This window comes from Nematolebias whitei, chromosome 9, assembly GCF_014905685.2.
Source record: "Nematolebias whitei isolate Nwh7 chromosome 9, NemWhi1, whole genome shotgun sequence".
Taxonomy (NCBI): Eukaryota; Metazoa; Chordata; class Actinopteri; order Cyprinodontiformes; family Rivulidae; genus Nematolebias; species Nematolebias whitei.
The window spans coordinates 25079902-25095990 of NC_056506.1; the positions used below are offsets into that span (position 1 = coordinate 25079902).

The following is a 16089-nucleotide window of genomic DNA, read 5'->3' on the forward strand; positions in this document are numbered from 1 at the left end:
ATAATATATTTAATGCAGACCAGTGTTTTTCTGTAAATCATGTTTAATTGAGAGGTTTTGATGGTTGTATTTATGCAATTCCATTTATATTAGGTTTGTTACTGCAGCTCGACTCAGGCCAGGCAGTTGGATGCTACTGCAGCTGTGTCCAAGCCTTCATTTGTTTTATTATTCATCTGTCATCTTTAGCCAACTCTGCACTATTTAGAATGAGTACTTAAAGGGACACTTTATCTCAGATGTATAAGCACTTGGCTCATGTTTAGTTTAACTTAATGTTATTTGGATTAATACGGTTGTTTGATAGTTCCAGCATCAAGTCATCCATCCATCCATCCATCATCTTTACCCTTTTTTTCTTTTTCGGGTCATGGGGGTCACTGATGCCCACATCCAACAGTCACTGTGTGAGAGGTGGGGGACACCCTGGACAGGTCTCAGTCCATTACAGGGCCACACAGAGACGAGACAAACAACCATTTACTCTCTGACTCACATCTAGGGACAATTTAGTTACCAATCAGCCTAACATGCATGTTTTTAGTATGTGGGAGGAAACTGGGTTACCCAGAGAAAATCCACGCATGCACAGAGAGAACATGCAAACTGTGATTTGTTCCAGCGACCTTCTGGCTGAGAGGTGGCAGTTCTACCAACTGCACCACCGTGCCACCCAGCATCAAGTCCATTTCCAGTAAACACTGTAAATCATTAAAATAAACCATATACCATTTGAACTCTTAGGATATTTAAACAAGGTTTTTAAAACAAGCAGATTTTTTGTTCTGCTACCAGGATTAACATGTTTAAAATAATAGTTATGACCAGAAATTACATTTAGCTTTTTGTGTTATTAAGAATGAGCAACCCTCGTGTTGTATTCTGTCACTATAGATAAGAAAATAAATATCACACTACAGGGATTTAAGTATTTATTGACAAATTAAGTGAGTTAAGTCTAATAGCATTTGCTTTTTATGAAAGGTTGCATGTTTCATACATAAAATTATACAAATGTTTTTTCTTGGTTTTGTTTAAGTAGTTGTACTAAATCATCCAAACTGATAATAAAAAAAATCTATCCAACTGACAAAATGATGGTTTTCTTAGTTAATAATTTATCACTTAAAATCCATCAACTTGCTCAACAACATCACAAATGGTCTGTGGGATAGAAGTTGCTTAGAAATTTCAAAGTGCTTCCACTCATTGCCCCCCACCCCCATGTCTCTCTGCTGTAACACGGCCACTCGTGTATAACTAATAGGCTGCCCCTTGTGTAATAATGCACATGTTTATTGAATCTTCTTAATTATTTAGAGCCAAATTAGGACTAAGTGTGGGTTGAAGCAAAATCAGGGCAGCAGATAAAAAAACACTCCAGATGCAGCTGCAACTCTCTCTTTTTTTTTTTTTTTAGCATTAATAAATAGTAACCACTTCACTGAACTGAATCATCAACACTTGTTTTAATTTCTGATGCGTTATCCATTGTTGGCAATTGTTTTTGTTACATTTTAATAAATAAATGTTTTGGTTTAAAAGGATAAAAATAATAATTGTGACATATGGCATTGATGTACTGATTAGCAAATCAGACTGCTTCTTATATTGATAGTTTAAAAAAATCATTTTTAAGTTGCTAAAATACAATTACTTTAATTTAAAAAATTGTGTTCATGGTGCCCCACTTCACTATGTTGTCTTATTTGTCGTTTTCTAGAAGCACCTAGTTTTAAATACCTTATTAGAGCACCTTAAATCCCAACTACTGAAATGCTTTTCTTAATTAGAGCAGCAGAGCATAAGCATTAAAGCCTCCTTATTGTTTTTTGTCTGTTTTTTTTTCTTATTCTTTTGTTTCTGTCACAATTTCCAATTTGCTCCTCCTCCCCGCAAAAAACAGCTCAAACTGTGCAGGTCAGTTGACACTATTCACAGTAGAATGCATAAAAAATAAAGAGAAAATAGAAATAAATAAGTAAGTAAACAAATAAATAAATAAAATAAGTGTATACTACAGACACATAAACATGATCCATGGCCATTGGCGAGTTGGCCTCCAGATGTTGGCCTCCTACTGTCTTCCCCTTCTTCATTCTTTTCAGATCTTACTGAACTTTACCCTCACTAATCTTTCCCACTTCCTGGTCCACAGTTTCTATGACCTCTACTCTTCTTTCTTTTTCATTCTCTTCATTCATTAGCTCCTCAAAGTACTCCTTCCATTTTCACATTACACTCTGCTCACTTGTTAGAACATTACCATTCCTATCTTTAACAAGCCTAACCTGCTGCACATCCTTTTCAGCCTGATCCCACTGTCTTGCCCCTTGGTACAAGTCCTTCTCGCCCTCTTTAGTGTCCAGCCTCCCATACAACTCATCATACACCTTCTGCTTTGTCTTTGCTATCTCCCTCTTTGCTCTACATTGCATCTCCTTATATTCCTGTCTCCTCTCTTCAGTCGTCTTACTGTCATATTTATTCTTGGCTAACCTCTTTCTTTGAATAACTTTCTGCACTTCACTATTCCACCACCAGGTTTCCTTATCATCCATTCTATGTCCAGATGACAAACCAAGTACCTTCCTGCTTGTCTTTCTAATTATTGTTGCTGTAGTAGCCCAGTGATTTTGAAGCGCTTTCTTACCACCCAGAGCCTTTTACAGCTGCTCTCTGAATTTATCATAACATTCTTCCTTCCTTAGTTTCCACCATTTAGTCTTCTTCTCTGATTTTGTTCTTTTTTCTCTTTTTCACAACAACAGTTGTTCTACACAAAACTGTCCAATGCTGTCTGGCCACACTTTCCCCTGCCACAACATAACAGTCCCTGATCCCCCTCAGGTTTCCTCTTCTACACAGAATGTAGTCGACCTGCGTACTCCTTCCTCCACTCTTATAGGTCACTTTTTGTTCCTCCCTTATTTGGAAATAAGTGTTGACTACAGCCATTTCCATTGTTTTTGGCAAAATCCACCACCATCTGTCCTTCCTGGTTTCTTTCTTTGACATCAAACATGTCCCATCAGTTCCTCATCCCCTCTGTTTTCTTCACCATCATGTCCATTCAGGTCTGCTCCGATCACCACTCTCTCCTCCCTGGAAATACTCTCTATCACTTCATCCAGATCCTTCTAAAACGTCTCTTTCTCCTCTATGTGACATTCACCTGGTGGAGCATAACCACTGACAACATTTAGCATCAGACCTTCTACTTCTATCTTCAGACATTTCACCCTATCTGGCACATTTTTTACCTTCTACATCCTTTGCCAACTCCTCCTTCAGGACCACCCCTACTCCAGTTCTCTTTCTATCCACACCATGGTAAAACAGTTTGAACCCTGCTCAAATGCTGCGAGCCTTGCTGCCCTTCCACTTGGTCTCATGGACACATAAAACATCTACCTTTCTTCTCTGCATCATGTCAGCCAGCTCTCTACCTTTGCCTGTCATTGTCCCCACATTTAGAGTTGCAACCCTCAGTCTTACATTCTTCACTTTCCTCTTCTCCCTCTGTCTCCTGACACATTTCCCTCCTCGTGGTCTTCAACTAACAGTAGCACAATTTCCGCCGGCACCCTGTTTGTCAACAGCACCGGTGGCGGTCGTTGTTATCCCGGGCCTCGGCCGATCCGGTATGGTTTCTCTTTGATGAACTCGCATTATAGTTTTGGCAAGTTTTATTTCGGATGCCATTCCTGACACAACCCTCACCATTTACCCAAGCTTGGGATCGTCACAAGAGATACACTGGCTTGTGCTCCCTAGTGGCTCGTTTGGTATTCTCACAGATGGTGATACCAATTATTTAATGCTCACAGATGGTGAAACCAGTTTTTTTTTAAAAAGGCAAAACTCATCCTAATTTTATCTTCACTAGTTCAGTCTACTTGAAGGTGTTTAGGTCATTACAATTTTCATAGCCAAGGACTTGTAACTTACTTTGATAAAAAAAATAAAATAGAAGGTAGTGACAAAGTGAAAAAATATGTATTTGTGTTACAGCAAACAATTCAAAATTTTCTACTTTAGTATACGCAAACTCCTTCATTTATCTAAAAAATGTTAAGTCAGGTCCTCTGGACCTGACCACCAGATGACCTGACAACTTTTTTAGATTTTTCTACCTGGATTATTGAGCATGCATCTGGATATCTTTCCTTTATCCTTTAGTCTAATGGCAGTTTTGATTTTGCTGTTTGCTCTTCAGATGCCAAAGCCTGCCCCAGCGGAGAGTTTATGTGCGCCAACCGCAAATGCCTGGCCACCGTCTACGTGTGTGATGGTGACAATGACTGTGGAGATGGCAGCGACGAACTCAAGTGTACCTCCCCTCTGACCTGTGGGCCCAACCATCTCCGCTGTAACACCTCTGAGTGTGTGCCACTCATGTGGAGCTGTGACGGAGACCCAGACTGCTCCGACAGTTCCGACGAGGGTCCGGAACGCTGTGGTGGTGATGGGGCCTTGTACCTGCATAACCACAGAGCCAACTGCACTGCCGGGGAGTTTCGCTGCAACAATGGGGAGTGTATTCGTCTGACCTGGAAGTGTGACGGAGATCCAGACTGCAAGGACAAGTCTGATGAATCCGACTGTCGTAAGATTTTTAGTTATATTTTTGTCTGAGTGGATTTTCTTTGTGCCTTTTTATTTTCTCTATACTGTCTTTTCTTATTTTTCTCAAGTACAGTATAACCAAGCAAGTCACTTAGCATGAATTTGTTCTAATTTTTTAACGGGCAATGGACACTCATGGTTCATTGACTCTTCATAATTAAATTCAAGGTGGCTGGCACAGCAACCCAATCTTGGCTAACGCAAAAAAATGTTATTACTTAGTCAGTTTTACCAGTATTGAGCTGAAATTAGTTATGGTATTATGTCTCCAACATATTGTTTGATGGCTACTTATTATGTAACATCTTTGACAAAACAGCCTTGACATTAATTGTTGAAGGCAACTCCGTTTTTCTGTTGGCAAAATAGCTCATAAACCACTGGACAGATTTTAATAAAACTCTTGGAAAGTTATGGATGGATGGATGGATGGATGGATGGATGGATGGATGGATGGATGGATGGATGGATGGATGGATGGATGGATGGATGGATGGATGTTAGAGATTTTCTTTCCTAAATTTGTTGGGTGAAGGGTGTTTTTCTGTTGATAAACACACTGAAACGATGGGGCTTTATGATAAAACAGATTTTTGTATCGGCTGATCATGGATGACAGAACCCTGAAGCTCTTGGCTCAATAACATCAGAGTGTGAAACCCAGATAGTCCCAGCATTCATTACCAAAATGAGCAGTGCACACATCAAACACACCTGTCATGCTGAGGGGGCTTTATTAAAGCAACATTTACAAGATAATAACTTTTTGGTTTGTTTTTACAAATTCAATCTCTCAACATGAACTGATTTATGCTCCACATTCACTACTCTAGTACACATCTACTGTATATACATTCAGGACAATATGTAGAATGTTTTGTTTTAGAAATCAAATTATGTACCAGATCTTCAACTGAAAACATACAATTGGTGGGATTTAAAAGTGTATGTCTGCCTGTCAGCATAAATCTGTCAGCCTTTTCTCCATTATGTCCCCAGTGTCCCGCCTGTCTCGTAATAACACTAAATCTAATGCACTCAGTCATATATATTTGTTTTGTGTGGTTAGGGAGGAGTTATATGAGCATTCTGGGTGCTGTTGATAAAAAGCTTGTCTGTGTGTAGGATATTAATGAATGTTGCTGTGACCCAGTGCAGCTTGCCTCTTTGGGTTTCTATAGTCAAAGTCATTCATCACACACCCTCAGGTTGTCCTTTTTTTTTTCTTAGCAACTCCAAACAGAATATGAATGAACTGAGACAAAGTATATAATTCCTCAATATTGCTGCTTTTATGCAAGATTTCAATACAAGAATTAGCAGCTATAGTAATTTCCTGCAGCTTAAATCTTTCAGTCTAAGCTAAATGTTCTCTTTGTATTTTCTTTGTAGCAATTATTTAAAACATGAAACTGAAATTTGTCTTCCTTTTATTTGTGTGACTGTGCCCTGTACAGCTCTGCTGACGTGTCGTCCTGATGAGTTTCAGTGTGGTGATGGTTCCTGTATCCACGGTACCAAACAGTGTAACAAGGTCCATGACTGTCCTGACCACAGTGACGAGTCAGGCTGTGTCAATGGTGGGTATCAGAATATTTTCTTCCTCCTGCCGGTTCAAATATATTCATATACTGGAAATGTTATCAGTTTCTACCGTTGTTGTTGTTGTTGTTGTTGTTGTTGTTTTTATAAATAATCTAAAAGTTTGTGTTTGTAATATCCACTCAGTAAGCATCTAGACCAATTACATTTTTCTGATGTGTGCGATAATTGTTTTTACGATGCCTATTTTGCAGCCACAAAGTGTGAAGGACCCCTGAAGTTTCAGTGTAAGAATGGAGAGTGCATTGACAGCTCCAAGGTGTGTGACTCTGTCAAGGACTGTAAGGACCGATCTGATGAGCCCAAAAAAGAATGTGGTAAGCTGGATTTATTTGAAACACTTGAAGTAAAATGTTTGCTATTTAATGATGGAAAGCTCCGTTGTTAAATAACTGAGTCATCTGTAATCATTTGTGTCGTCAGTAATAAGGGAGCAGAACTTTAATAATGTTTCTCTACAAAAACTGGAGCTTTGTTTCTCACTCTGACTGAACTTCAGTGTTGTGGAGGTTTATTCAATTGGCCAAATGCGTGAGATTTCAGAACTATATTTCCTTTCATTCTTTCTGGTTCACAACAACATTCAGTGATTAAAGAGTAACAGGCTTTTCGTCAGATATGTGCTGATGATATTTGTGTTGTTTCAAAACTTTTTCAGGATGTTTCAAGATTTTCATAAAGTGTTTTTTCATAAAACGATCATAAGTGCATAACAATCAAATGTTATAGGCCTGATGGCCAACTTGCTACTCACAGAAACAGCCTGAGGACAACGATGTGTGTTGTGGTACAAATAAATCACGGTTTGGTGCACATCTTTGTTTTGAGAGTTAGTTTGGTACGGCAGAAAAAAAAAGTCAAATTATATATTTTAAGTTTTGTTTTATCTGTTTGTTTGTTTTTTAATAGACAATAGCTCCCAACTAAAGAGGACGTAAAACACCCTGTTCAGACGGTACAGTACGCTGTAAAGGAGTGAGTCGTACAGCTAGACTGTCAGCTGACGGTGATAAATAACAGTCATGCTGTACAGACATATCCCTTCAGTTTGTGCTGTGAACATTGTTCCACAGGACATGAGTCCAATAAAAGTAGTTTGATCTATTCTAAAATTGAAAAGGTTTTAATTTTTGTTCAAACTAATGTGTCGTGAGTTGTTTTGACATCAGTGCAACAGTAGGTTTAAAAAAATAGTACAAAACTTAAATTAGCCTAAACCTAATGCAAAATAGAAGACAATCCAGAACTGAATAAAATGTACGAATGTGAAAATAAAAAAATAGATAAACTTGCTTGATAAGCTTGTATTGTATACTGGATAAAAATAATTTGTGCATTTTTTATTTTTTTTTATTTTTTTTCGTGCTGTCAATGAATGCAATTTCTTTCTGACAAAGCCTAAAAGTCCTTGTTTTGTTTTTTTTTTGCAATAATTTTTGTCAAATGCTGTTGCAACCTCACTTCACCACACTCATGTTCCTTTGAGATAAAATTGTCTGCATTAAATTGCATTGTAAGTACTACTTTTAATCCCATATCATAAAATAATGATCCCCCTCAGTAATGTTTTTTTTTACCTCTATCCTTACAAGTTTTATGATAGGTGACTGGGTGGTGTTCTGCTTTTACCTTTGAGAGGTTTTGTAAAAATCAGAGGCAGGTGGCCGAAACTTACCTTGGAAACAGTACGTACTCTCAGCCAGATGTTGCTGCCTCTCATCATGTCCAACAAAATATTTTTAGGTTGGATGTAAAGAGCAAAAACACGTCCAGGTTGCACAAGAAAACATTCAGTTCAAAAAAGGTGTTCCACATGTACGAAGGCTGCAGAATTGAACAATCCACTGCGCAGAACAGATTACTCCTGTGGGCTTCACTCCAAGCAGAATGTCAGTAGCAGATGCAGCTGCTCACTAGTATCAATAGCAAAAAAACAAAACTAAAACTGGCATTGTGTGCAAGTAGAGTTGAAAAAAACCTCGGTGTCTGATGAGTGACACGTGCAAGTTTGACTGTAAACAAGGCCTCATTTTTGACTACCAGATCTGAAGGGTCCGGTGGTCTTCACAAAACTGTGGATTGTAATTTTATTTTATTTTTTAATTGTCAAAATATCATTTTGGGTGTACTAATAGAGAGAAATTCTGTTATTTATGTTTTTATTTACTTGCACAAAATTATTTGCCATAAAATGAACATATTATAGATTAAAACAATTTAAATGTGAAGTTTTTTTAAACTAAAGTCTCTTTAAAATTCTTTTAAAGTTTATATTTTAATTTCAAGCTGAGATTATTATAAAAGACTGACTAGTTTATTGTAGAAAAAAATACATTTTAAAACAGTATTTTTACACAGTTATGTAATGTTGTCCATTTTCCCCCAAAGGAACATGAATGCTTATAAAGTTAAAGACTAATAAAAGGGTTAAGCGTTCACATGAAAAGACTCGGCTGAATGTTTATGTGCTGTTTATGCACATTTGTAATTTAATAAACACCTAAGAGATTTATAAAGTTTGGGAATTCTGATCGTTGTGTCTTTCCGTTGTTCCTCTTCTTACTGGTACTTGTGAGCTCTTGTCGTTTACGACCACCAGGAAAGCACAGAGTTGATTTAAAACAAACAATCCTTTAAAAGCTTTATATTTCATATGAACTAGCATTCTTCATTTTCATTTTGCTTTGGTGTAGATCTCTTTAAATAGAAGCTGTCTCAATTTTTTTATGTGACAGCTAAACCCCCCAAGAAAACAGATGCTCCGTTTTGTGTGAGTAGCAATCCTCCTGTCTTCTGGGTGTCCTGACATATGTTGTAACGGTTTAACAGAATTTCAAATGCTACTCCTCTACACATTAATATGTGTGTATGATGAATGAGCCTGGTTGGTGTGCAGGAGATATTTGTTTTCTGATTGTTAGAATATGACAAAAAAAAAATTTAGTCTAGTTTTACAAACACAGCAAAGTCTATCAAAATCTGATGGAAATGGTCATTAGATTTGATTTGTAAATAGTCATGAAAAAGTACCAAGATCCTCATGAAGCTAGCATGTTACTTCAGATCAGATTTATAAAATGTGATATCTGAAAGAATATGAAATGTGTTTGTATACTCTCATCTGTCAGAACATGTGTAATAACTTAGAGGTTCGAGTTGAAAGACAGAAGCAAGTGTGGCGAAATGTCTGACTTTACAGCATCAGAAGCAGAACTCGAGCCTCATAAAATGACATTTCCCCTGAACAAATCAAATTTGAGTGGGAGAAGTGTTAGCTGGTTGAGTGGACTGACCTCTGCCAGAAAGGAAATTACGGCCTGGGACCAATATTCCAAAGTGTAATTCTCCTCACTTTCTCCCTCCTCTTTCTCCATCTCTCCCCACTCCTACTCTTCTCTTTCACCTCCAGCCCTGTTCTCAGTTTATTAAAAGCATGTCCACACTCACCTTGCTCATCTCTCTGCTCATTTAATCTTTTCCTTGCAAGATGTTCCACAGCCAAAACACACACAGAAAACACACAGACAGTGTGTGGTTCTCCGCCACATCAAAACACAAACGCTGATGCTGAGCAGCTTCATTTGCCGAGCTGATCATTTACCCGTGAAAATAAAGACTATCCTTTTCTCTTGGCGTTCAGCCAAATGTTTTCCACTCTCATTTAGAAATAATGGCAAATTACCGCTACGCTGACCCATTACTCAACACACCATTTGTTTCTTTGACTGAGAGAAAAAGCTTAAAGAATAGGCTGCACATATCCAAAAAAAACGTTTTCAATAAGGCCAGACAACTTTAGGTGAAGCACAAAAAGAGAAGAGTTATATAAGTAAATTAAGTGGTCTTTAAATGTGCTACAGCTGTTCGGGCTTCATACAAGACATCTCCTGAGAGTTCAGTTTTACCTGCCCACAACCCTTGCTAGAATTCACTTCATATTGGATGACACCGTTGTTTCCTGCATACAGGAGACAACCTTTGCACTTGTACCCTGCTGTTTACATCAGCCGAACATTTCCACAAAAATACTACCATTACAACACCACTACTGCCCGATGCTGTGGGGACAACCTTGGCATATTTCTTTCAGGTCATGTCAGGATGCAGCTAGAAGAGCGCATCACTCTAACATGACACTACCAACATACATATCACATTTGTTCTAGGTTGTTTCCATCACCTTGTCACAAGTTTTCTGGGCCTCCGCATCAATTTCAACGTAGCTGTGGAAGAGGAAACACCACTTAGTAATTTGAGAGGATGAAGGAAAAGGGGATTTTGGTCCTTGGAGAGCATGGACTGGTCATTGCAGTGGTGAGAGTGTGTCACAATCCTATTATGGTGAGAGCAGCAGTGGGACGTGATGCGATGCATGGCAAGAGCATTACAATAACTTGCAGCAATGCCAGTGCATAGTGGTCATAATGTGGCTGTAGTCTAGGCGTGAGGCAAACGTGCCCAGTCCTGCTTCATATATTTGATCTCCAAGCTATGCCCGTGGGTATAGGCCACATATTATAGACAGGCTTTCTCCAAGCTCCCCCACACCCCACTAATAATTCATGTGTGCTGCCAACATGATGAAAAATCACCACATTCATTCTACAGACGTTTTCTGCATTTTCCAAACCCTCCAGTATTTACATTGTATTCTTAATATGTGCCTGAAGACCCTGTCAAGATCTTGCAAGAATCATCCATGTTTTGACAGAAATGTTTAAGGTTGTAACAGGATCTTCAGCCAGTGAGACAAGGGCCTAACAGACAGTAATGAGATGTACGGCTTGTTTTATTTCTTCAGTCTTCAATCTATCTTGACCTGCTGAAAAAAGTGTGCCACTCTAAGTTGCAGATCTCTATCACTATTTCAGCTGAATTATAGAAGAAAATTTACCTAGAACTGCAAGCAGTTGTCACTGGGGTCCAAACTCCTTGATGTATGTTGACACGGGCTAATCTCCTCCCCAGCACTCTGTCAACCTTGTGAACTACAGACTTGAAATGAGGTGCAGCTTTCTCTGCCAAAGTCTAAATCTTATTTCTTTTTCTTTAAGCTGATTCATTACCATTTTTTGTCAGCGCTTCTGTTTCCAACCAATACAGCATAGCTGTTCTCACCACTGTCTTGTAGTTCTTCATTTGACTGTCCTCTGCATCCTCTGTCCTTACTCTAACAACCTCCATGTCCTCTCTAACTGCATCCATATATTTGGCCTTCCTCTTTGTCTTTTTCCTGGCAGCTGCATTTCTAACATCCTTCTACCAATATACCCACTGTCCCTCCTCTGGACATGTCAAAACTATTTCAGTCTGGTCTCTAACTTTATCTCCCAGTTGTTCAACCTGTGCTGTACCTCTGATGATCTCATTCCTAATCGTATCTATCCTTGTCACTCCCAAGGAGAACCTCAACATCTCTGTCTGTCTCTTCCTGTTATTTGTCTTGTCTGGTTGTCAGTGCAACTGGTCATACAACTCTTTTGTATTTTTTTTCTTTTGATGTTTGTTGCTAACCTTTTGTCACACCTGAAACATTTTTCTTTCCACCCTGTCCTCTTGTTTACTTCTTTACCTCACTGCCCATGTTCTAGGACAGTTGAACCAAAGTACTTGAAGTCCTGCACTTTTGTGCATATATTGCTTTAGCATCAAATAGAGAGGTAGGTCAGGTAAGCAAGCAGGTAGAGTTTCCAAGAACATCCTGAGAGCCACAACTTGGCTTGGAAAAAGTAGTGTTATCTTACTAGCATCTAGCTGTTTATGGGATATTCCTACCATAAAATAAAATAAAAAATTACAAAAAGCCAGCTATTTAAGTGTTGTAAATGTGTAGAATAAATCAAATAATATATCCAGCAGCTCAGTACAAACTTTTTTTTTTCAAATGTGTTTTGCAGTGTTTCTTCCTAAGCCATGTCCACTTTTGTCAGTCGAAACAGAATTGTATAAAACAACTCAGATTGTTTAACAAGGTTAAGTCACGTCCTCTGGATGAATTCTTCTTTGTTGTTTCATCTTTTTTCCAAAATACTTCACTCTGACTCCACCACTGGACCCGGTGGTGGATCAAATTTCTCTCTCCACTTGCCAGAATTCGTCACTCTGTGCTGCCTCGGACATGCAAAAAGACAACTCCAACCTCTATTCCTATAAACAGTGTAACTCCTACTCACTTGAATAACTTTTACCAAAAATATTAAGGTTTGCTTTCATTCCCTGTTCAACTCCAATCCAGAAAATCACATCTCAAAAACTACAAGCATTCACCATTCAAATCTCTGTGCGACAGGACACATCAGTGTACCACTTGTCAACTTCTGTAATGATAGTGGGTCAGTCCAGTACTCGCACTTTTAATGCTGCTCCTCAGAGGCATTTTTTTTTTCTAAAAGAAACACTTTGTAATTGCTTGACTATTATTTAGTGCAAAACATGAACATGCTGCTCTGGATCACAGTAGTACCTAAGTTCATAAATCATTATAAAATACAGTAGTTGAGAGGTAAACCTACAACTCAAAAATATTTATTCTGTATGATGCTGAAATATTCAACTGATGCAGCTTCATCTTTACATCACTGACTGTTCTTATCAGACAACGTTGCACTTGATTGACACTTGTGAATCATTAAACTGAGTTGCATGTTTCTGACAAAGTACTCTCTTGAATTTAGCTGTGAGAACATTTTTACAGCTTAAGCTTCATTATTCATTGTGAAGGCTTGGATTTATGTGCAAAATCAAGTCCTGCAGACCAGTTTTGCTTTTTGTTTTTTTCTTCTGCTATTAATTTACCATTTTAAACCAAACACGAACAAAATGTGGTAAAGACTAAAACTTACCATTTCAGTCAATTCAAAGCTAACTTGCTGTAAAATTGTTTCATGCTGCTCAACCTCACTTGAAAAGCTGTTTTTCGTTGTTCACCCATCGTGTGCCAACTGCTTTGATCTACTTCAAAAAGAAATATGCCTTTGTGCTTTTTGATTTTGCACCCTCTATTTGAGGTCCTTAATTTTTAGAATCACTGTGCAGGATTCAATAAGAGCTTACACCGAAATAGGCTTTTCCTCTCCTGCGACAAATTCTTATTGGGCTTCTCAGCTTCTCGGTCACCAGCATTAATTGCCTTTACACAATTTTCATCCCAGCAGATGGGACTGGTTTTCAATTAATCAGCTTACAGTGTTTGTATATGTTTGACATTTATTTTTACTTTTAGAAACATGAGAGATAGGTTTTTAAAGGAAAATACGCAGGTATCATAGCTGCAATAAAGTGTGAAGATTACGCAGGAAGGTAAGTGCTGAGCAGAGAAGTCCATTACAGAGGATTTTTATCTACATGTTGATCAGTGTCTCTTTTTCTTCTATATTGCCTTAATTTTGACCATTTCTCATGTTTGTCTCTCAGGGTTAAATGAATGTATGATCAATAATGGTGGTTGCTCCCATGTCTGCATGGACCGACCGATCGGGTTTGAGTGCCAGTGTCCAACCGGCTACCAGTTGCTGGACAAGAAGACTTGTGGAGGTGAATAATCACTTAGTTTAAACAAAGATATGTAAAGTAGAAGGCTCACTGCTGACCATACAACTGTAATTGTGAGTGTGTAGTTCTCTACCTTGGTGGTCACTCTTGCAGAAAAACGTGTGAACTTGCACCGCTCTCACACATACGCCTCATGTCTTTCACACTTTTCCAACTGTTTTAACACAACACTTTCACATCATCCTCATGGGAAAGAGTGGCTGAAAGGAAGAAGGTCAGCAAAAGTTAACAAGGACACAGCCTGTGTCCTTATTTTATTTTATTTTCCTCTGAACTGCTGACATGATTTTTGCTTTTGTATCATTAAACATTTAAGCATTTTCACCCATTATGAGTCCTGTTGATAAGAAGTGTTTGTATTTTTAAGCCCTATACCCCATCTCACTTTTTGTCCCTTGTTGCTGAGTGAATTGTGGGAATTATAAATATCCTATGTCCGTCCAAGCATGTTGTGAACATTATAAATTGAAAAATAAGTGCAATATCAGATTCGTTTTTGGGTATGTGAATACATTTAGATGTAAATAAGGTTCATTTCATAAACCGGATTTGCCATGTCAAAATCCAAGATGGCTATGGCTATAATGTCCATGCTTGTTGTGAGTATTATGACTTGAAAACTGGAACCAATGTCCATTTGGTTTGTCACTACATCTAGGCCAAAGAAAGGTTCCTTTCCAATATTGGGTTGCCATGTCAAAATCAAAAATGGCTGCCACCATATATGTGTGTATATATATATATATACATATAAAAATTGGGTTGCTACATCAAAATCCAAGATGACCACCACCATATATTAATTTGGACCGGCCACCTTTTAACTGCAGAAACTACGCTTTCTAATTTTTATATTGTTTAAACATATAGTTTCCTCAAATGAATGGGGTGGCCTTTGAGATGACCCAAGTTTAATCTATGGAGACAAATAACACACAGGTACATCTTAAACATTTTTAATATTGTGAAAAAAATCAATATTTTTGTCAGTCACTTCAAAAAGTGAATCTCATATATCGATTCATTACACATAGAGTGAAGCATTGTATGATTCTGGGCCTCTCCTTCAGACTGTGGGACCTTAATTTCCAAATGACGCGCAAAACATACTTTAATCTGAAAAGAGGACATTGGACCACTGAGCCACAGTCCAGTTCTTTGTCTCTTCAGCAATTAAGACACTTCTGACATTGTCTCTGGTTCAGGAGTGGCTCAACTTGAGGAATGGGACATTTGTAGCTCATGTCTAGGAGTTAATGTACTTAGTGTGCAAGCACCAAAGTTCATGCTCAATAATTCAGGTAAAAATCCAAGAATGTTCAGTCAGGTCATCCGGATGGTTTCTGTTATTGCTAAGACATTTCGTCCTTCATTTAAAGGGATTCTTCAATCTGAGGAGACACCAAACAAACTGATTTCCACAAACAGCATATTCAATAGTGGAAAAAACAGTTTGCTGGTGCTAGGGTGGTCTCTGGGGCCCACCCTCTCCCCCCTCAACTTCTCTGAGACAGTCATGCCAAAGTGGTTCAAGTGGTGACGGGGGAGAGGGCGGGCCCCGGAGGCCATCTTAGCACCAGTTAACTGTTTTTTTTTTTCACTATGGAGTATGCTGTTTGTGGAAAAAAAAAATTGGTGTCTCCTCAGATTGAGGAAGTCCTTTGGATGAAGGACGAAACATCTCATCAATAAAAGAAACCGTCCAGATTACCTGACTGAACATTGTTGGATAGTGTGCAAAAGTTTCCATCATGGAACTTTTATCACAATATTCTAATTTTCTGAGACACCGAGTTTTGGGTTTTCATTATTCAAAAGCCATAAATCATCAAAATTACAAGAAATAAAGGCTTGAAATATTTCACTCTGTGTGGTGAATCTGTATACGAGTTTCACTTTCAGAAGTAAATAAAATCTGACAAAAAATATTTAACCTTTTCACAATGTTCTGTTTTTTTTTTTTTTTTTTTGCTGTACCTGTACACAAAATTCATGATTAGGGTGAGCCCAACAGTTTACATAAGGAATGACTTGAGATTTTACTTCACAGGTTTAAAGACTGTTATAAATAAATATACTTTATGCCATTTTAACTTACTTACTTATGTAGTGAACTAGGCCTCCGATCAAAACCTGCCTCTGAAGACCTTCATGGGACAGGAACTGTTATTTCATTGATTTGAATCCAGAAATACAAATTAGCTCATCCAGAGACTTTCTAATTGTATCCTGAACTAATCAATTGAAAGAACACTCTCTTTTTTGATTGTCAAGATATTGTAAAATAGTAATGATAATATAAAAAAG

General features: G+C 38.1%; 1 protein-coding gene across 1 annotated transcript in view; it reads left to right on the top strand.

The window, feature by feature from the left end:
- The window catches only part of LOC119414933 (low-density lipoprotein receptor-related protein 8), a 98615-nt gene that overhangs the window by 48216 nt on the left and 34310 nt on the right, over positions 1–16089 (top strand). The window contains exons 5-8 of the mRNA XM_037682051.1: positions 4220–4609; positions 6087–6209; positions 6426–6548; positions 13645–13764. Of these exons, the coding sequence (XP_037537979.1) occupies positions 4220–4609; positions 6087–6209; positions 6426–6548; positions 13645–13764 (756 nt within the window). The remainder of the gene's footprint in view (positions 1–4219; positions 4610–6086; positions 6210–6425; positions 6549–13644; positions 13765–16089) is intronic.